This window comes from Lepidochelys olivacea (assembly GCF_965140295.1).
Source record: "Lepidochelys olivacea isolate rLepOli2 genome assembly, chromosome: 21".
Lineage (NCBI taxonomy): Eukaryota > Metazoa > Chordata > Testudines > Cheloniidae > Lepidochelys > Lepidochelys olivacea.
Window position 1 is genome coordinate 7,256,696 of NC_140431.1, and position 12,915 is coordinate 7,269,610.

At 43.2% G+C, this 12,915-nt stretch overlaps 1 protein-coding gene across 12 annotated transcripts in view; it reads right to left on the bottom strand.

Annotated features, from left to right (window-relative positions):
• NFASC (neurofascin) overlaps window positions 1-12,915 on the bottom strand; it is a 184,088-nt gene that overhangs the window by 81,258 nt on the left and 89,915 nt on the right. For 8 of the 12 annotated variants that reach the window (XM_084611012.1, XM_084611011.1, XM_084611010.1 and 5 more), the window contains 2 exons: window positions 12,000-12,170; window positions 7,443-7,493 (listed from right to left, as the gene is read on the bottom strand). In XM_084611012.1, the coding sequence (XP_084467138.1) occupies window positions 7,443-7,493; window positions 12,000-12,170 (222 nt within the window). The remainder of the gene's footprint in view (window positions 1-7,442; window positions 7,494-11,999; window positions 12,171-12,915) is intronic. The other 4 variants (XM_084611007.1, XM_084611006.1, XM_084611005.1 and 1 more) reach the window with 1 other exon arrangement.

Genomic DNA, 12,915 nt, shown 5'->3' on the forward strand with positions numbered 1-12,915 from the left:
GAGGACAGTGACAAAAACTACAAACAATTAGACAAGGCAACCTAAGAGGAAAGTTTAAGGGAACTAGGGAAAGGTTAGAGAGAAGGCAACTGAGAAGAGACATGACCACTGTCTACAGATACATAAAGGTCTTTCTGTTAAAGATGATTGTAGTTATTAACTTACAACCATGAGGACATAAGATGCAATGGGCTCAGAACAGCAGTAGTGGAAGTGGAACAAAATGGCCAAGGGTAGGTGATGGATTATCAACAATGGGAGACATTCAAGGCTAGAGGAGGTGTTGAGTTAGAAAGGGATAATGGGCCCAACTCTGCTATGATGGATGAGTAGGAGTGGAAGTAGCTGGCCCCCTCTGACCCAAAAGATTCTTTAGCTCAATAACCAGCACACATCAGAAATACAGCTCAAGTCAGTTATGCCCAGTATGTGCCTGTGAGAGCAAGAGGGGGGGATTCTGTGGTACCCGTAGGATCACACATATCTGAGGAGCATCCTGTCTGACAGGCTAGTAACTGTTTTTTATTGTTTGTTTCTTAAGGGGAGGGACTGGGATGACAAGGGAAAACAATTTGTGGCGTTCACTCCATTAAGACATCAGGAAAGGTTTGTGATCAGACCCCTCAAAAGAAAAGCTACCTGCAGCCCAAACCACAGCTTCCCAATTGGCTCTGAGCCTACCACACCACAGCTGCGCACACACATCACATGACTTTTAAAATACAAAATGATTAATGGTCAACAAGTGCTGGTGAGACGGTTAGTCAATTATTCGGTTAATGGATTACCACCACGTACAAGTCATGACCTTACCTTGACGATACAGTACATTTACCAATGACGTAGACAGATACACATATTTAACTTCTTTCTTACCACTTGATAAGCTCCCTTTCCTAGTTAAGGCAGCCCTACAATACCAGCCCAACACTAGCGTATGAAGGCGAGGTTGCAAACATAGTGGCTGGTGTTATGAAGGCAATACTTGTCTACAGCTACCACGCCATGGTAACAGCATTTCTGCAGGTATTTCCTATTTTACACAGAGAGATGTGGGAAATACGTCCTCTTTGACACTACTCAGTAGGCAAATGTTCATTTTCATGGCAATCACTGTATGGTATATGTCTAAACAGGGTGCATGTCTCACTTCAACAAGTATTTTGTTTGTTCGGGAGCCAGGGAAGGTACCAGTCAGGGAAGAGAAGCAATACAAGCAATTTTACCAGCCATATATTAATGATGACAATTAAAAAATAAAGGAAGGGAAATTAGTATCCTGTCCCAGTTCTTTTAAAGCACCCTACAGACACACTGGGGAGCTCATAATAAGGTTCTGTCTTAGTACATCTGATAAACATTTGCCATTTAACATTAGGGTGCTGCAGAAATCATTCCAGGCAGACATAAACTTCCAATTCCAGATTTGTGGGGACAGTGACAGACAGAAAATGTCAGCCTGCTAGAAAAGTCTCAGTCCATTTCTTTGGTTGGAACATGGAAATAAATAAATAAATAAATTGGAAGTGGATTTTTATACCTGCTCTGCTAGTCATACACCCGTTATTGCCACCATTGTTCATCTATACAAAATAAACCTCAAGGAGGCGTGATCAGGATAGTTTAAAACAACCACGTAACTCCAGTACCCGCAGCCCCAAGCACTGAAGTGCTAATCAAAGGCATTTTTATTTTTTTCATATATTAACCTTACAGATTTTAAAATTTGGAAACAGCTTGCAGAACATTTAATTTCTACTAAGAACCTTGAAAGAGGAGTTAGATACACATTTAGAAGCTGTATCTATTTGCTTTCTGTACAGCGAGCCACCTTTAAAAAGTTTTCCACTGGTTTGAAATAATCATTTCCAGTGGAGTTCCTTATCTTAAAGGCAAGAAATTTCTGGCACCGGTGAATCTTTCCAACTAGTAGAATGTTAATAATGATGATACTTAGCTCTTATATAGCACTTCTCATCCAGAGATCTCAAAGGACTTTACAAAGGATGTTAAATATCATCATCTCCCTTTTACTGAAAGGGAAACCAACGTACAGACACTTTAAGCCCACCCACTAAATAGGCTTTGAGAAGACGATAGCCATTTACTCATTATCAGCCTGGGGTTTAGGTTCAAGACGGATATGTGGCTAGCATTCAGGTCTGGATTACATGATGATGATAATCTCAGGAATTGCTCCCATAACAGTTTTACCCTAAGATCGGACCCTGATCTTATTACATTTCCACCGTATTAGGGTAAAGTTTCAGAAGATGCACCTGCTGCAATTTTAACTGCATCAGAACTGAAAATACTGACCCTCGCTAACGTTTTGGATCTGACCCAGGAGAAAAAACCCTAGGGAGAGTTCAAGTGTAAGCATTTGGCATCTGGGATTCTAATCAGAGGCTTTGAGGATGGTTCCAATTGGCTGTTCTGTAATTTAATATTCAAAGCAGACAGAACATAAATATTTTAGGTTTATTGCAAATGGTAACAGGTGTCCCCTCTTCTATTAGCTGGGTTGCAGGTGGGTGTGATCTAAGAGAGATGCAGAGGAATGGAAATTGAAGCAAGGTGTTCTTTTGGTCACCAGCTCTGGGGGAGATGTGGGGGCAGGCACTGCTGCATCAGGGCTCTAACTGCATGAAAGTTGGTGGGATTTTTAGGAGACCCCTGATAGCGAAGTTTGACAATAATGAAGCTTTTCGTATATGCATATAATGCCACGCCCCAAATATCAGGATGAAAACACCCCTCTACTCTTTAGCTGCTTCCTTCAATAACAGGTCAGCTCCCGTGATTGTTCAGTGTCTAACTGCAATTCTCAGGATCCACATGCAAGGTAGCATAGACATAGATATCTGGCTCCTCGGAGAGCTGCTCTGTTGGCAGCTCCTGCCTCCGGCATGGTCGCATACAGTGGACATTGTTGTGGGGAGGGGAGAGGAAGCAGCTTCCAGCAGCTTCGCTGTAGCACACGCATGGCAAGTTTGCCGTGTAATCTCCATCCCAACACACTGTCCATGGGCTGTACTAGTGGGAAGCTCTGCACAAGCTTTCTCTAACACTGGGCTGCTGAGGAGGTTGCCAAGGACTTTAGAATGTGACAGGATCTCAGCTGGTGGTCATCTAAGCATTCAGAAGATGCTGGAGCATCCATTCCCTCCCTGGTGCACAGCTAGAGCCCTGCAAATCCGCGGCCCATTTGTGCGGATCAGATGCGGATACAAATTTTGTATCTACAGCCCTGCAAATCCACCGATATCTGTAGACTATTTTTGCGGCTCGGATGTGGATACACATGTCCTGTTAACTGGACTGATGCATGTGTCTCAGGAGCAGATGCTTTCCACTACCTTTTATGCTTCTGCAGACGGGGAGTTATCCATAGAGGGGGCAGCAATTTAAATATGTGCCAGGGGAGGGCCAATGGGTCTGGGTTTAGGGTTTTGCTACAATTTCTGTTGTATTCTTCAAGAGCTAAGAGCTATTTAATACTAAGTGGTGGTGCTAGCCCTTCTGGCTGTCAAAGGAGGGCTATCCACTGCTGTCTCATTGAGCCTGTATACAAACTCAGACACAGCACTAAGAGGTATGCACATCCCTTGTTCATCTGAATGGGGCATTGCTTTATGTCCAGCTACTGTTCTTCCTGAACCCCTATGGACGTTCATGGTGCAGCTGGATGTTCCATTTACTGAGCAGTCACCTTGGCAATCTTCCCTCTCATACATAGCCCTTACTCATGCAAGGAAACCCACTGATGCAAATGGAACTCCTTGCATGAGTAAGGGATACAGGTTTGTGCACCCAACATGGGAACCTAAGTACCACAGCTAGATGCTATGGCACAAAGTTTTGATCTGAGTCCACATGCCGTAACCGAGAGAGCCCTATAAAAACTGCTCCCGCTGCCTTCAAAAATCTGCTATTTGGTGGTAATCTTGGCAGCAGGAAGGGGTTTATACAGTAGGCTGGAGCAGATGGGTCTCTTTTGACTCTAAGGATCAACAGAAGGTGAGGGGAGGAGGTGGAGGAAGGGGAAAAAAGCCAACACATATACGTGACTGGTGTTAACTCAGTTACTCCAGTACAATGAAACCTGCGCTAAGGATCCAGAAGTGCAGCAGGTCCTCCTCCATTTCCTTCCCCAAATTTTGAATAGCCATTTAAAAGTATCCCTAAAGTTTCTGCAGTCACGTCCAGCCAAGTGCCTGACTTTTACTTATGGCAATTTGCACTGCAGAAAGACGTTACAGCTATAAAACTTTTCTCTGCAGGTTTACTTTTTACATGAAACTGGTTTGGGCAAATAATCCAATTTGAATGACTAATTAGACACATTTTTCTGTTCGCTAATTTAGCATGATTTTCTCAAATCGATTAGTTATTAAAATAAATTTTCAGAGTAATTTCTAAGAACAATTCTTGGTCTGTAGTTCACTTGTCTACAGTTGATTGGGAGGGTCTGGCATGGAAAGTTAGAGCTGTTGGATTGGACACACAAGGTCACCTAATATGTTTCTTTTCCCCTGATTGGAGGAGCTTAACTCTTGGGGCATGTCTACACTTCAAGCTGGAGATATGACGTCCAGCTCAGGTGCTAGTTCACTAGGAATACCAATGGCTTGGACAGGACAATGGGCTAGCTGCCCCCAGAACCTATGGTCCTGGGCAGGAATGTACTCAGGGAATGCCACTGTGGCTAGGTCACTCAGAGCTAAAGTGCAGACATCTACATGGGCTGGAAATTACAATCCCCAGGTCAAAGTGCAGAGGGACCCTTAGATTCAGTTTTCCTGTGCGGAAACTCACAGAGACGAATTCAAAATTCTGTTCCTCTTGTGTTACCTTCCTGGCAGAAAAATCTCTGTCCCTAGATTATTTGAGGAGAGTGAACACAAAAATGGTGCAAACAGTGTAAAGGGATTCACTTAGAAATTCAAACTTCTATTTATTTAAACGGCATTTGTCCAGCTTCATTAGCCAATGAGTATTAATCAGATACATTTTAAAGGACAATTCTCTATAGGATTTTGTCTCCATTTTCCCATGGATTTATACCTACTCACAGGCACAGAGGAGAAATCTCCTTCTACTTCCATCGTATGGAGACTTGAATCAGTTTATGTAACAACCACTGCTCCTATTGGAGCTAATTTCACTCTTGACCATTCAAAGCCATCCATACTGGGCATAACTAGTCTTCTCCCATTTCAAGGGCATCCCTGACTTCAGTTAAACACAGCATATCTTCTGACACTGCTACTTGCTTAGCAGGGTGTTTACATTGCCAGCACCGTTCTGGGTTTCTAACATGCCAAATCCCCCTCAATAGTTCTTGAGACAGTTTTCACTCAAACAAAAAAATCCACATTTCAAGAATGAGTTCCCTCCCTCGCCCATACGGCATCCCTATTACTCAGAGAACTCTCAGCAAGTCTCATACAGGGAGATACAAAAGGGGTGGGGGATGTGAATCCTCTCTTGGCCATCTCATTTGGCAGCAAATCATGGCAGAAAGCGCATTTCAATACTCTTGCAAGATTTTATCCAACTTGCTTAGACTTCTGCAGTCAGGCAATATGTTGCCAAAAAAAACCCTGCAAGATTTTCAATTGCTTAAGCAGCAGTATTCCCTATTCTTCCTGATAGTGCAAAGCTTCTACCTGATTTGGAATTCACCTGCTTTGCAGAGCTTTGCTACCTTTCTGATCTAGATAATTCTCCAAGCCATTAGTAGGATGATAGCGTCACAATAACATGCCCATATTACTGCTATTTTCCTCCTTTGGTTGATGACAACGAAATGGCGATCTGATTATAAGGTGGCAGGCCTTCTTTGGTCCAGATTCTCTGCTGCACTCAACTTAGGTGCAGCAGATGTGGTGCTGGGGCCACTAGTGACCTGGTTACTGCTCCCTGATTTCCTGCCCAGCCTTGAATGCACTGGGGGCTGCTCTGCCAGGCACCAAGGAACTGTACGAGACAGTGTCTCTCTCTCCTGCAATGCACATCCTGCTGCGGGATGCAGAGGGGGAGGATAAGAGCTTTAGCATAAGAGTCAGCTATGCTGGCTGTATGCCTAAAAGGGACTCCCCAATGGCAGGGTTCTCCTTAGCTAGGGGGTGAAAGGTCTGTCCTCCCTCTGCTCAGGCAGTGCAAAGCAAGACACCTTGAGGAGAGAGGGTCTGAAGAGTGCTTAGACTGAAAGCATGGAGAACCTTTGCATTCTAGCTACCTGAGCGTGAGGACACCACTAGGGTTTGCCTGTGCATATCTGCGGGCAGAACGCAGTCCCTTGTGTTAAGCAAAAGTCCTCTTATGGTTTCAGAGGAAATGGAATCTCTCTCATTATTCTGGAGTCAGTTTCATCCCTGAATAGTCTCATGAGGGGGGAATGATACAGGCTGCACCAGCACTGGGGACATTCTCCCCCAGAGCAGCCCAAACATAACCATGAAAGGCATACTCTGAATTCACTGCATTTGGGCACATCCTCCCACTTCCTCAGCAGCAATATCTTGGGGTATATCTGCTGGAGCTTACAAAGACTGTTATGAACCAGTTTCCAGCACTTTATGCAAACATCCTCCCTCACTACACCACTGAATGAAATAAACCCACCGTGGCCCCCCACTATTATTTACATTATCACATCACTTCCACGACACTCTCAATTTATTTCAGAAGGAAGATCATGCCCTGGGGAGCTCAGCAATTGTGCCTCTGAAGCATAATTTATGAGTATGCTGTGGGCTTCCCCCAACAAATGTATTCTCCTGAGGTAGTTTTTCTGCTCAGACAAAGGGTAGAGAAAGAATCTTCAAAAAGCATTCAAAACATGCATAACACCACTACAAAGAAACACATTACCATACTTTTCAGAAAACCATACATTTCTTTTCCCTTCTCAATGCCTACATTTAGCTGCAAATATAATAGATGCGCTTTCTGAATGGTGAGAAATATTGGATTTTCTTTTTAAGTTTTCTGCTCTTTGGAAAGGGGATCCTATTTGCAGTAGAAATGGGGATTTGGATTCAATTTGGCCAAACCTCCTTGTTGTTTGGGCTTTGTTTTGGTTCATACTCAATTAATCCAAATGTCCCTAATCTGAGGGTTCAGATAATTGATCAGCTTTAATTTTCAATAATTTGGACACTGTATGATATTTTAGGGGGTTTTCTCCCCTCCATGTGCAGTATTTATTAAGTTGAAACTATAAGTACAAAATCAGAACAGGACTACATATATATGGTGTGTAGGTGCATATATATATATATATATATATATATATATATAAATATTGCTAACTTGTTCGCTCAATTGCCTTGTCAGTTTCAATGACCAACTAGTGGGTGTTAACACAAGAGTAAGTTGGGTTAGGTAGAAAGGAGTTAGAACATGAAGTTCTCCAGAAGTCAGTGTTGACTCACCACTGTACATGTCAGTGTGATTTCGAAAAGACGTTTCATTATGGGGATTCTCTGTAATAAACAAAAGAACATGAGCGCACCAAAGGCAACAAAGCAAGCACTGAGTAACGGAAGGCGTAACGGAGGAACGCAAGAAAGCAGGAATGAAATACCAAGACCAGAACACAAAATGATTTTGGAAACGTAAAAATACTGCAGCTATGCAACACAAGCACACAAAATATTCCGAAAAGAACAACAGTCCGGAAAGAAACAAACAGCAACATAAGACAGCAATGAAAGGAGAAAGGACTGCTTCATTCCTACAAGATGTAGAATCAAAACAAAATATAAAAATAAAATATCAACTAAAGGTTTCATAAACACTTTCTGCAATTTAAGTGTTTGATTCTTTTGGTATAAAGAGAGTGTCTGTATCTTTGAAAAATCCAGTTCCAATGTGAGACAAGTGGCTATTTTGCTCTTGATTCCTTGAACACATGAGGGAAGCATGTTTCTTGCTATTTTATGTCCATATAAAACATAGGTTGGCTAAGCCACAGCACAACCACACAGAAAGGTGTGATAAAAATTAACAAAATTAGGATTTAAAAGTAGTTAACTGTAAAATCCTTTTAATTAAAAGTATTTTAAAGTGCATTGTGTCTCATAAAAATCCACTATTCATTAACACACATCCATCAGTCGGTGACAGGCACTCAAATCTAACAACTCTATTTTATGAAGAACATTAATTGGCATTACAGGATTGCTGGATAATAGCTAGAAACATGGGCCAAGATCCACAGCTGGGGTAAATCAGCATTGCTCCAATGAACAATGCTGATATACACCACCTTAGGTTCTGTCCTCACATTTTTAAAATGTATCTTATATTAAATGCTGATTTGGGATCTGCTAAGAGTGATCAGATTTTAAAAAGAGATGCTACACAGCCATCTTACGACATCATCTAATGAACAGAAAGTTTTAGAACATTTAAAAACTGGGTACATTGGTTACAAGAAGAGTCACTGCCCTGAAGCTTAAACATCAACAACATACATCATCTGTTTTGGAAGGGTTAAGATGACTCATCAGGGGTCCAAGAGCTACACGAATCAAGTGGGATTAGGTTTGGAACAAGAATGCAGTCGTACCTCAGTCCACTACAGGAAAAAGTACAGCCTTATCTTTCTACTGAATTTTTACAAACTGCAGGGGCAATTTTCTTCCCTCCCATATGGAATGTAAATAATGGAAATTTAATGTAAACATTTTCAACAGTTAGATTACTCATTTCTTAAAAGTAGCCAACACCCATAAGGCACATATCTCTCAACAGCTTTAGACAAAAAAAAAAAAAAAAAAAACACACCTAAATTCAACCTCTTTGAATGTGATATATACAAAGAATTTATTATCGTAACAGCCAGAAAATTAGAACTTCAGTCCACCTTCTATTCAGGGGCCTCCAGGGGGCTTTTGGGATGAAATTTGCATGATATAATAAAGCCGACATTTCCAAGGGAAGACTTAAGAGAGAGTCCAGTATAATTGGAAGCCACAGTGCAGCAGCCTTAATGAGCCTTTTAAAGGACCTGAGAGAATGGATGCTGTAGAGATATCTAGATGAAGAATAGCTATCCTACATGGGTTAGCGTTTACAGCTAAGCATAGACTTCTTAGAGCTTGTCAATTCATCAATAGTTTGTTCTGCACATTCTTTCCTTCAGTCTATTAATATATACAGCTACATCCTCAGCTGGTGCCAACGAGCCCAGTTCCATTGTCTTTGGTGCTGCTACACCCATTTACACCAACTGAGAACCTGGCCCTTTTTTTGCAGCTCAATGTTTTCATTCTTCGACCATCTGTGTAAGTGGATAATTTATCTGAATGTTATTCATCTGTGACTATTCCCATCAATCGGCCAAGAATCTATGTACTTAGCCTTTGTCAGTCACTAAATACTTACGGCCCAGCTCACCTCAGTCTTATTCCTAAGCCCACATGGGGGAGAGAGCACAACAAAGCAGGTAGAATGCTCTCTGCCTGTTTTGATTCTCATGTCAAGTTTTATGCCGTACTGGGACTCCACTAATTTCAACATACACTGATGTGAGATCACAGTCGAGCCCTACCATCCAGCTCTGGCAGTGTTCTCCTCTCACTTTGCAGAGCTCTAAATACGCTCGAGCTATTCCACAATGTGTAGCATGGTACCTATTGAAAAGCCATATTCCTCCTCCTCTCAAACTATGGCAAATGCTTCTTTAACAGAGCTCCTGTTCCTCTAATTCGGTGGCTGCTTGCCTAGCATAACATGACCTCCAATCACGTGTTCAAGGCGTGCTGTACCATTCCAAGTTCTCGCGTCTGCTGGCTGCTCCTGGAAGGGTGTGCGGAGGCTTTCAAATGCAGACTCTCTGGCTATGGGAAAAGCTGCCAAGCTGCTGCAACAGGGAGGTTGAAATAAAAAGGAGACGGAATGGAGACGTTGTTGAGGAAACAAATGGGCAGCAGGGAGGGATTGGACTCAGCTTCTGCTGACTCTGAACTGAGACAAGGGGCAAACTTGCAAGGTGAAGCTATGCAGAGAGGTATAACGTTAGCTGTTTCTACCTGGGATGTTCATTGTCCAATTTAATGAGAACAGAAATACACAGCAAACCATTGGTTGTGGGTCCTTCTCCTAACTCCCACAGTGTATAGCCCTGAACTCTCTCTGCATTAGACTTGCAGCCGGGTAATGCTGCTCTCACTGCTATTTCTTTATACAGAGCAGCATCTGGGAGAGCCTGCCCTGATCAGGCGTTTTCAAACACCAGGCCCACTTTCTTTGATCATCTCTCCCCCTCGAATTATAGTTACAAAGTCTTAGGCCTTCTTCGGTCTTTAGATTTATACTCCAATTTACACCACAGTGTAAACGTACACAGGGAGCAGCTAAGCTTCTTGCTCTCAAACTGATGTGACATTATGCTTGCCTCAACCGAGATTGTCCTAGGTGCTATACATATACATAGCAACCGACAGTCCCTGCCTTGCAGGTTTACAACTAAATATTATCTCCTGTCTTCATTCTCTCTCTTACTCCCTCCCTTACAAAATTTCCACATCCGCTGGTGATCAGAACTATGATCTCGCTCCAAATTTCCTCCAGTAGACCCCCGTGAAATCCATCAGCATTGGAGACCTGCCTTCCTCCATCAACCAATCTACTTTTAGACCACAGAAGAGAATACTGGTGCCAGGAACTAGCATGTATACTCTCCATCTCATCCCTTGGCTCTTTGACATACTGAGTTACTGGATAGATGTGCATCCCTTATACCTAGAAACAAAATAAATATTCAGAAACAAATCCAGGACTGTCTAGCCTACTATCACTGCAGTGGAGAAAGGATTTTGCAGTCAGCAAAGGTCTCTCAATGAGATTAGAAACATAATCTGGTTTGTCCATCTCCAGCTTCAATGTCTTCTCAGGAGACTTCTCATTATGTAGTTAGAGTGCATTATAAACGGGCTCCTCTTGCCCCTAGAGAGAATGCCCTTCTCTGGGTTGAAATTGAGGTCACCTGCAAGCCAGCACAAGTTTTCGATGCAATCGCTTGGGCTCCATAGGGTCAATTTTCCTGTTAACGTAAGTGGGAGTCTCACAGCTAAACAATAGATCGTTGTTTATAAATAATTTAGCCCTGTGCCGTGCAGCTCATGAGTTAAACGAGGAGACTACATGTGCCAGTCGCCTCAGTGTTCACAAGCACAATATCTTCCCTACCCAATAAGAGCAACAATAGGCTTAAATTCAGGCCAGGCCTAAGCAAGTGAAACTCCAGTGGAATCAAAGGAGTTGCACCAACTTCGAATGGATCTGAATTTGGGCCCAGTATAATTCTGCTCTCAGTTACAGTAGTGAAATCTCAATGAGATAGCACCAAGAACAAAATTGCATCCAGCACATTTTAAGGATCCCTGGCTGCCCGGGGCTCATTACCGTATTCTTGCATATATTTCTGTATTAATTCAGACTTGTTTAGGGAAGTTCTGTGGAGATGCAATGCAAATGTAAAAGAACTGAGGTCCACAGCACAGGAAATAACCCTAACCCTGGGGTCATCAAGAGCAGCTCTGAGCAAACCCAGGATATTACTCACATATGAAGCCTGGAAACTAAACAGATTGATCTCCCACTAACTATGTATATAAAAGCTCCCCTACAAAGCGCAGACACATCTCATCTCTGTTGAAGCTGGTTTTGGGTTAACACACACACACACACACACACACAGTTATAGCATGAATTATAGGCCTGCTTAGCAGTGAAGTTCTGAAGCATTAGAGAGACATCAATACCCTGCCTTTAGGTTATTGGTCCAACTGCTACATTGACCTTCAACCACCAATTCTTAGGTTATTCTAAACCCTGTCATGGAAGGAAGCGCCCTCCCCCAGAGAGATCTCAGAGCTGCACAGAATGCCTTCTCTGCAGGATACTGCCAGCACGATCCAGAGGGGAGCCCTTGCGGAAAAACTTAAAGAAGCACCAGCCCAACAGGTCAAAGCGACACTTACTGGTTTGGACCTTGAGCGTGTAAGGGTTTTTCTGCTGGATGGTGTGGGTGAAGTGGAAGCGCGCGTTACAGCTGTAGTCAGTTTGGGCATCCTGCAGCATAACGTTGGAGAAGTATAAGTCGCCGTTCTGGCCCTGGGAGACGCGCTTGTCTTGGTGGATTGGCTCCATGGCTGAGAGAGAGAAAACAGGAATTCAAAACAAAAGCCACTGCACTGCTGGACGTCTTAACATCTGCCTTCAAACAACTGGTGCGTCTTCTGGCAAAGCATCTGGAGGGGGGCAGCAAATGCATAATTGAGGCAGAGTCATCCAAGTCCAGCAAGAGCTGATGAGTACAAACTAGTTCTTGTAATTAGTGGCGTGAAACACTCCATGAAGGAAACAAAATATGAATATTGAGGCTGCCATGCCCCTCATAGACTTTAGAGCAATACACAGTCCCCCTAGCTGGCTGGAAGGGATTCTGTTTGATTATAAGAATTCACTGATTTCCAATGGAACCAATGACGTGGGATGGGAGGGATTTTAAAGAGCTAGCTCCATGTACGAGCAAGGCACTTCCTATCGTTGTAAAAAGTGATTTGCCCCGTAGCTTTGTTTTCAAGCTGCTGCCATCCCCATGCTTGGTTACAGCAGAGGCTCACCTTCTTGGGCCAAATCGCAGGCCCGCTACTCCATCCAGCAGCACGCACTGGCCCCCTACACTCCCTTCACCCAGCTACCCCCAGAGCAACAGCTCCCCATCCTACCCTCGCAGCACCGAACCCCTATGGTTTCATAGATTTTAAGGTCAGAAGAAACCATTGTCACCTAGTCAGACCTCCTGCATAACATCAGCCATGGGACTTCCCTGCTTCATGTCTAACAGGCTGCGATTGAAGCAGAACAGATCCTCTTGCAAAAACATCCTATCCC